At 38.9% G+C, this 8,314-nt stretch overlaps 2 protein-coding genes across 3 annotated transcripts; both read left to right on the top strand.

The window, feature by feature from the left end:
• Positions 1-224: 224 nt before the first annotated feature.
• On the top strand, positions 225-1,949 carry rflnb (refilin B). The gene is made up of 3 exons (XM_033976525.2): positions 225-683; positions 932-1,026; positions 1,100-1,949. The coding sequence occupies exons 1-3, from the start codon at positions 513-515 to the stop codon at positions 1,428-1,430; spliced, it is 597 nt and encodes a 198-aa protein (XP_033832416.1). The 5' UTR covers positions 225-512; the 3' UTR covers positions 1,431-1,949.
• An 825-nt stretch (positions 1,950-2,774) lies between these two features.
• Positions 2,775-8,201, top strand: LOC117379805 (tRNA-dihydrouridine(20a/20b) synthase [NAD(P)+]-like). Of its 2 annotated transcripts, XM_033976524.2 has the most exons (13): positions 2,781-3,121; positions 3,189-3,310; positions 3,415-3,532; positions 3,621-3,743; positions 3,942-4,173; positions 4,470-4,477; positions 6,213-6,317; positions 6,385-6,485; positions 6,896-7,043; positions 7,167-7,302; positions 7,419-7,521; positions 7,923-8,023; positions 8,114-8,201. In XM_033976524.2, exons 1-13 carry the CDS (start codon positions 3,030-3,032, stop codon positions 8,147-8,149), a joined length of 1,425 nt encoding a protein of 474 aa, XP_033832415.1. In that variant the 5' UTR covers positions 2,781-3,029; the 3' UTR covers positions 8,150-8,201. The 2 variants fall into 2 exon arrangements, with proteins under 2 accessions (XP_033832414.1, XP_033832415.1); XM_033976523.2 differs by lacking the exons at positions 6,213-6,317; positions 6,385-6,485; positions 6,896-7,043; ... (2 more) ...; positions 7,923-8,023; positions 8,114-8,201 and having other exon boundaries at positions 2,775-3,121; positions 3,942-4,168; positions 4,296-4,577.
• The last annotated feature ends 113 nt before the right edge of the window (positions 8,202-8,314 follow it).

Here is an 8,314-nt window from a genome sequence, read left to right as displayed (position 1 = left end):
TCGCCATAAGCATGGTTACTGGGTTGTAACAAGAATTAAACATAAACTTTAATTTGTAAATGTAAATTTGTAAAGACAAACAGGCAAGAATTATTTTTTCTACATGCAGTGGGAAACCTGCAAGCCCATGCGGTTTCAACAGTCCCTTGCTACTCCATTGTCCCTCCAATCAGGGTTGAGTTTCAGGCTTGAAAGGCGGTCCTATTCCAAGTTTGTGGCTCCGAGGGCCTCTTTGAGGGAAAATGAGTTTGAAGAGCAGCCGCGGGTAGTAGCGTTTCCTCACGTCTGAGCTACACGTCTCTGTTCACGTCACGGTGTCCACTGACAGGAGTCTTGTGTGACAGAGGACTGCTGCTGTTGATCTCATTCAGCGATCACACTGGACACTATTTGAGCTGGTAACAGGGAGTTAGTGCAAGCTGCCCAAGACATTGAAGACAACATCACCAAGAAACTTGAAGTGCCTGTTTTGAAACCTTGTTGGCATTGAGCAACGTTGTAGCCTACCAGAGATGGTCGGCAGATTGAACTTGCCAAATGTTTCTGGAGCAGATCCACTGGATATGAGCTGTTACAAAGCAGACGGGGGACTCGACAGTCCGGATTCAGGTTTACCGCCCAGTCCTAGTCCCAGCGGCTGGCTACCTGTACCTGCAGACAAGGAGGAGGGAAAAGCTTCTCTGGTAACTCACTCAGACTGGATATAGAAGAGTATAAGATCACACGTGCTACAGTATAGTCAGTGCTAAACATGTTTGTTTACCTAAAAAGCCTCATGGCCCAGTTTAACTCCATAATTTACCGTGTGACTCATTTCAACTTATTCATTTCAATAGGTTAATAATAAATTGGCTCGGTCATGCTGTATGATGCATCTATGTCTGCTTTTCACTTACTGAAACAATTTGGCCTACTAATTAAACTGTTTTAGGCTCCATCCTTGCCTACCCGTTCATTACCACAACTTCAGCCATTGTCATATGGAGAAGGTGTATCTCTCAGTCCACTGCCTGCAAAAGAGATGAGGTTGGTTGGAAAAGCTATAATAAGAATGCCTGATGTGCTATTGATGTAGACAAACCAATGTTCTTATGTTCAGATACACCTCATGTGTGAGTTATGACTCAGACCGTCACTTCATCCAGAACGTGACCCTGCGGCCCTGGGGTCAGGAGCTGGAGCACTGTCGACAGACCATTGTGGCCATGCCTCACAGTACCTGGCGCCATTACAAGACACAGCTGGAGTTTGAGCCACGACACCGGCCTCACCAATTCAGCAGCACCGCGATCATCTATCCCAAGAGGACCAGTGTAATGTATTCCACTGAGCTGAACTACGACTGCCACCGTCTGGTCAGGCATTTCATCTCTAGTGTGGAGCTTGAGGCGTCGGGCCACAGGCAGGAAGCCCACACAGTGAAGAGGTGATGGGTTGAGTACAAGAAACCACTGCTATATATGTATACACACATACACACATACACATAGACCTGCTGTGTTTTTACACTTTGATAGATCCTATTCAAATATCCTTAGAGTAATTCAATTTATATGGTCTCATTTAGTTGGGCCCAGGTAAAGACAGTTTCACTTGAGGTGTCACTTGGTTATTTTGTCCACATATAACATGTGTTTCACGTGTTGTATTTGTTCACCGGGTGATATGACTTCTGCACAACTTTCATGTGTACACAGGTTTGTTTTTTCTTTATTTAAGCAAGGTTTTTGATTAAAGTCAACACCTTTCTATTAAAGTGTAAGCTTAATGTAGAATGTACAAATGAACAGTAGCTCTAATGTTTTTTTTAACATGAACAGTCAATTTGACATGTTTTTATCTTGTGTGAATGGAATGCTGAATAATATTTATTGTCATCTTCAATTTTAGATGTTTTTATTCACATTACCAAATTTTACGTTTTTAAATAAAGTAATAATTCTATCCTAAGTCATCATTTGTGCAACCTTGATTTGGCTAGGCTATAAAAGGTCTATAGGTCCTTAACTCACAAAGTAGATGAGGCAGTTTTTGCTGCTTTATGTTATGGCGCCCCCTGGAGGTATATATTGAAAATTGCTGTAACATTTTTGGTAATATGATTTTTGAGGCACAGGCATAGTCCAATCAACAGAAATTGGCTACGTTAGTCCACCATTAAGCCTGTGATTATTATTATTAATATTATCATTATTATTATATTTATTTATTTTATTTAGGATGGCAAAATATTAAAGATAACACAAATTGAATTATTCTTACGTAGGTGAGGTGACCAACTATTAGATCCAAGCCTGTTGGTGGCAATTGGAAATTTAAAATGTTAAATAGAATTTATGCAACACCAAAACTAGTTGAGTGCTGTAATATTCTTGTATATATATATCTGAAGGTTGAAGATATTTATTGTCACTCGTGACATTAAAAACATTAACAACATTTTTTTTTTTTTTTTTTTTTCATTTTTTATTTCAAATATATATATTGACAAAAAAAAAGAACAAGAAAGGCAAGACGCTTAAGCATTTATATTACATTCATGGGGCATGTGCAAAAAGAAGTTAAATAATAAATATCCATCCATCCATCCAAAAAGAAGTTAAATAATAAATAAAGTCATACATTTTATATTTCAAATTCTGTGCAAAGTGCTTTTGTTTTCAGGGCTTTTGGGTTTGTGCAATAGTAAAATTTTTTGTTGAGTAACGTTTATTTGAAAACATTGTGACGTAAAAGGTCAAAGGCCTATGGCGCATGCGCACTAGGGTTGCATCCGCTGCTCGAGGAACACTTAAAAAACACCATGGATCTATTAAAATAACGAGAAACACTCATGGATAAACCGGGCATAAACATGTTAATTATTATGCTGCTTTCATAACTATATATTTGTTGTTTTTATTCATTCATTGTATTAATTTTATTCCCAGTTGCACTATATTAAATAGCAAATCCGCTGGAGGTCTCGGATCTAAACTCGCTACTGCACAGTGCACACTACTGGCTAACAACAAAGCAGCTGTGCAAAAATGAAAACTTTTAACACAAATACCAACGTGATGGAAATGTTTGAAACTGGAAATGTCGTGAAAATATGCGCTCCCATGGTCAGATATTCAAAGTAAGTATTATTATTATGTCGTTACTTCTGTTTTTAAATTCTTATGCGCAGTGTCTTGTGTTCTCAGATTAGCCTTCAGGTCTTTAGTGAGGAAATACAAGTGTGACATCTGTTTCACTCCGATGATAGTTGCTGCTGATTTTATGAGGTCTGAGAAGGCTCGAGACAGTGAATTTACGACGAGTAAAGGTGAGCAATGTGAATGACCATTATATTTTATTTGCACATTTTTTTAGAAGACTATAAACGACAATATGACGGAATATTAATATGACCTCCCTCACTGTGTAAAGGTGATAGACCACTGATTGTGCAATTTGCTGCAAATGATGCCCAGACCCTTGCAGATGCAGCTTGTGTTGTAGCCCCATTCTCAGATGGAGTTGATCTAAATTGTGGCTGTCCCCAAAGGTCCAAAGATGGTTTCATTATAACTTCACTTGTTTCTCCACAATATTTGTGTCCTTATGGGTTTAAATGTATAATTTATCTTTTTTAGATGGGCCATGTCATCTGGTTATGGGGCATGCCTTATCAACCAACCTGAACTAGTGAAAGACATGGTTCGAACTGTCAGAAATCAAGTGGACAAACCAAACTACTCAGTGTCCATTAAAATAAGGTAAAAGTACACAATGGCATTAAATTAATGAAACAACTCATGCTATTTATTCAGTATTCGCAAAGAGGTTGTCATTTAAAATGCATATTTTTGTAACATGTAAGCTTTCCAAAACAGATATTTAACTTTTTATAAGAACTGTGCACAGGATGTAGTTAAACTGTAGAACACTAATTACCATATCCAACGTTTTTGTAGAATTCATAATGATATCAAGAAAACTGTGGATTTGTGCCAGAAAGCAGAATCTGCAGGTGTGTCTTGGATAACAGTTCACGGACGAACAGCCCAAGAACGGCACCAACCTGTTCACTACGATGCCATAAAGACGATCAAAGACAGCGTCAGCATTCCTGTGATTGCTAATGGGGACATAAAGTACCTACGGGATGTGGAGGCTACACATAAGCTCACTGGTGTAGATGGTACAGTACATAATGACAAATAACTGAATTACACATTTATTGTACAGTAAATGTGTAATTCACAAAAACGATACAATATGGTAAAAGTGCAATATGTTTCTCTTTTTGTCTATTTCGTGAAATGTAGGAGTGATGTCTGCACGAGGGTTGCTTGCAAACCCTGCCATGTTTGCTGGTTATGAGGACACGCCTTTGCAGTGCGTATGGGACTGGGTGGATCTTGCTATTGAACATGGTACGCCATTCACCTGCTTCCACCAACATCTGATCTACATGCTGGAGAGAGTGACCTCCCAGCCAGAAAGAAAAGTCTTCAACTCGCTTTATAGTACTTCTGGGGTCATAGACTACCTGCTAAAAACATATGGAACCGAGCAGGATTATACAACATAGTATTATTCATTATGAGTTTTAAAAATATTGTTTTTTTAAATTGTGTAATAAATGTATTTTACAGTCATTTCTTTGTCCATCCATCCATTTTCTTCCGCTTATCCGGAGCCGGGTCGCGGGGGCAGCAGTCTAAGCAGGGACTCCCAAACTTCCCTCACCCCGGACACATCCTCCAGCTCCTCCGGTGGGATCCCAAGGCGTTCCCAGGCCAGCCGAGAGACATAGTCCCTCCAGCGTGTCCTGGGTCCTTCCCGGGGCCTCCTCCCGGTGGGACATGCCCAGAACACCTCCCTAGGGAGGCGTCCAGGAGGCATCCTGAGCAGATGCCCGAGCCACCTCAGCTGGCTCCTCTCAACGTGTAGGAGCAGCGGCTCTACTCCGAGCTCCTCCCGTGTGACTGAGCTCCTCACCCTATCCCTAAGGGTGCGCCCAGCCGCTCTGCGGAGGAAACCCATTTCGGCCGCTTGTATCCGCGATCTTGTCCTTTCGGTCATTACCCAGAGCTCATGACCATAGGTGAGGGTAGGAACGTAGATTGACCGGTAAATCTTCTTCACCACAACGGACCGATACAGCGACCGCATCACTGCAGACGCTGCACCGATCCGCCTGTCAATCTCACGCTCCATCCTTCCCTCACTCGTGAACAAGACCCCGAGAAAAAATTAAAATAAACAAAAATCAATAAATACAAAGAAATGAACGGGGTCTTGTTCATTTCTTTGTATTTATTGATTTTTGTTTATTTTTATTTTCCTGCTTGTATATGTTATTGCTTTGCTTGGGATGTCCCACAATATGGCTTTCAATCCATTTTATCTATTGCTGTATCTATCCATTCATACAAGCAGGTCAGATTTATGGAGTGGCAAAGTACAAATATAGACAAACTGGTGGTGGACCCGACTGGACTCCTATCAGTTATAAGTTACTTACCGCAGATATTAAGCAAAAATAAGTACTTTCAGAATAAGTACTCAGAGAAACTAGTTAAGTAGCAACTTATACATGCTACAACAAGCACAGAATCCATGCTCAGAAACTAGTCTTATTTTGAAAAATGAGGCGGAAGTTGCGGCTCTTTTACGCGGCTGACGCACGGCTAGATGCGGAAGTAAAAGTTTCTTACCTCTTAACAGCCGTGTTGCTGTCAATTGTATCTGAAAGTAGTGGTAAGTTAAGATGTCAAATAATTTCAGAATTCTGTAACTGAATTAGTATTTTTAACATTTAAGCGGTAAATTGTCCTTCTAGGCAGTTACGATAGCGCAGATTTAGAGCAGATGTCTGATATACTGTATGGGCATTTCCTGCATTATGTTCCATTGCTTTTGTTTCATTCTAACAAGTAGTAGGCTAAGTACTAATACTAAGTAGGCATGGATGCTAACATACTAGGTAGATCACTTTTGCCTATTTTTCTTTTTCTTTCTTTCTTTTTTCTTTTACTTTAAAATTAAACCTATAAGTCACAAATGCTGCTAGACATTTTTCTTCAACCTGGGTGTAGTGAAGAATCTAGTTTTGCAAGGTGCACCTGTGTATACTAGTCCACAGCTCTATAGTGTCAGTGTGCTCCACCCAAGTCTGGACAACCCAAAGTACTGGTTAAGTGTAAGCTGAATCACTCATTCTACAAGCTGTTCTTTAGACATCCTATCAACATGACACTCCAATGGACTGCTGTGGCAATCTTCCTGTATGTGGAAATGGGTAGTCTGCTCATCCTCTGTATACCCTTCATCTCACCAAAGAGGTATGGCCATAGTTATGTTAGTGTTAATGGTATTTTACATAGATCTAAGTGCTTTTTGTGTCTTCAGGTGGAGGAGCATTTTCCATTTGAGAATATGGGGCTTCATGTCAAGATTTTGGAATAAAGTCTTTCTTACCATGATTATTATCCTGATTATTCTGTTCCTAGGTGGGTTTGCTTATTTGTTGCATACACATTTCTATGACTTGAGTTTAGGGCTAAGCAATTAAAAATGTAATCATAATCTGATCCCTGTGACTATGCTATTTGGTGAAATCATTGTGATTCTCATATTTTTATTTTAATGACAGCTCTATGCGTAAACACAAGCACTAGGGAGTGACAAGTGGGTTTAACCAATCACACTGACGTGTGAACATTCAGAGAAGAATCAGATGTCTTTATTTACCTCTTGAAGGCAATGTCAAGCTGCAGGGTTACATGAACTGTGATAAAATCATAATTGTGACCTGGTTGCAAGAAAATCATGGCATTCATTTTTTGGGAAATCATCCACCCCTAACTTGATTTGTTTTTATATGCACCCTAATGTTTTTCTTCTTTTTTGGTCTTGATAGATGCAGTGCGAGAGGTGAAAAAGTATTCGGCCAGAGATGTGGGCACAAATGCTAAACTTCAGCCAAACATGTATGATCACCTCCACATGAAGCTCTTCAGAGCACAGCGGAACCTGTACATATCTGGCTTTGCTGTCTTTCTGTGGCTGTAAGTATTTAATCCCAATGACTCACTCATTATTGTTTGTCTCACAACTTAGTAACTGATAGTAGAAAACGCACTGTGTCTTCTCTCCAACCGGCCTCCATCTTACTAGTCTGATTTCTATAGGGTGATGAAGCGTGTGATCACCATGATAAGCCAACTGGCATCAATGTCTGATACTACAGCTGCTCTCCAGGCACAGGCTGATGGAGCCAATCAGGTCGCTAAGAAATACAAGGAGGACAATGAACAGCTAAAGCAGGTAGATCAGACAATGCACTTAAACAACAGTAAAAAAAGGAACCGCTATATGTACTATTTTTAATAAGTTGTAATAAGACTAGCACTGTTTTTTACTTTGTTCTTATTTGTTCTTAGTCTCTAATGGAAGGAAAAGGTGACAAAGCAACTGAAGAAGGAATGGATTTGTTGCGTGAAGAACTGAAGAAACTCAAAGAAGAATTGAAGGCATCTGATGAAAGTGCGTATTTATTCGTGTGCTTAAAAGAAGTTGAAGGAAGTGTAAAATATATATATATATATATATATATATATATATATATATATATTTGTGTGTATATATATTTGTATATATATATATATATATATATATATATATATATATATATATATATATATATATATATATATATATATATATATATATATATACACACACACACACACAATTACTCCTTAGTCCAACCTCCAAAAATGCATTTTGAATTGTCATAATGAGGTTTTTATTCTCCCTCATTGGTTGCTGTAATTTTGCATTTTGTTAAATTTTTCATCACAAAAATCATTCATATCATGTCCAGGGACTGTACTTTTTACTAGCCAATGTAAGTGCATTATTTACAGCTATTCTTGTCTTTTCAGCATTGACAAAGTCCCACAGTGAGGCCGATGTGATGAAGAAGCAAATGGAGGGTCTTGCCCGAGAGTACGACCGGCTGCTTAAAGAACACCAGGAGCTCCAGGTAAGGGCTGCTCAACATAAATATCTGTTGTCTATCATCTATTGTCTTTCCTCATGCAATTGTGGATTATTATTTATTTATTTATTTTAGAATCGGGAACACTCAGCAGATAAGAAGTCTGACTAACAAGTGCAAGTGTAAACAACAGTGGACCAGTAACAACATAGTAAACCAAACATAACCATTCATTTTCAGAAATACATTGGGTTGTTTGGGTGAATTTCAGAATAAACTAGTAAAATGAAGAGGTTAATTCTACTCCTTTTGCTGTATGGAATAGATTCTATATAC

The sequence above is a fragment of the Periophthalmus magnuspinnatus genome, chromosome 13 (assembly GCF_009829125.3).
Source record: "Periophthalmus magnuspinnatus isolate fPerMag1 chromosome 13, fPerMag1.2.pri, whole genome shotgun sequence".
Classification (NCBI taxonomy): domain Eukaryota; kingdom Metazoa; phylum Chordata; class Actinopteri; order Gobiiformes; family Gobiidae; genus Periophthalmus; species Periophthalmus magnuspinnatus.
This window is presented reverse-complemented; position numbering and strand designations above follow the sequence as displayed.

Excerpts from the sequence above, each read along its gene's own strand:
- rflnb (XM_033976525.2), top strand. The coding sequence starts at position 513 with ATGGTCGGCAGATTGAACTTGCCAAATGTTTCTGGAGCAGATCCACTG. Across the intron at positions 684-931 it reads AGGAGGGAAAAGCTTCTCTG|GCTCCATCCTTGCCTACCCG; the intron begins GTAACTCACTCA and ends AAACTGTTTTAG. Across the intron at positions 1,027-1,099 it reads CTGCCTGCAAAAGAGATGAG|ATACACCTCATGTGTGAGTT; the intron begins GTTGGTTGGAAA and ends TCTTATGTTCAG.
- LOC117379805 (XM_033976524.2), top strand. The coding sequence starts at position 3,030 with ATGAAAACTTTTAACACAAATACCAACGTGATGGAAATGTTTGAAACT. Across the intron at positions 3,533-3,620 it reads AATTGTGGCTGTCCCCAAAG|ATGGGCCATGTCATCTGGTT; the intron begins GTCCAAAGATGG and ends TATCTTTTTTAG. Across the intron at positions 6,318-6,384 it reads CCCTTCATCTCACCAAAGAG|GTGGAGGAGCATTTTCCATT; the intron begins GTATGGCCATAG and ends TTGTGTCTTCAG.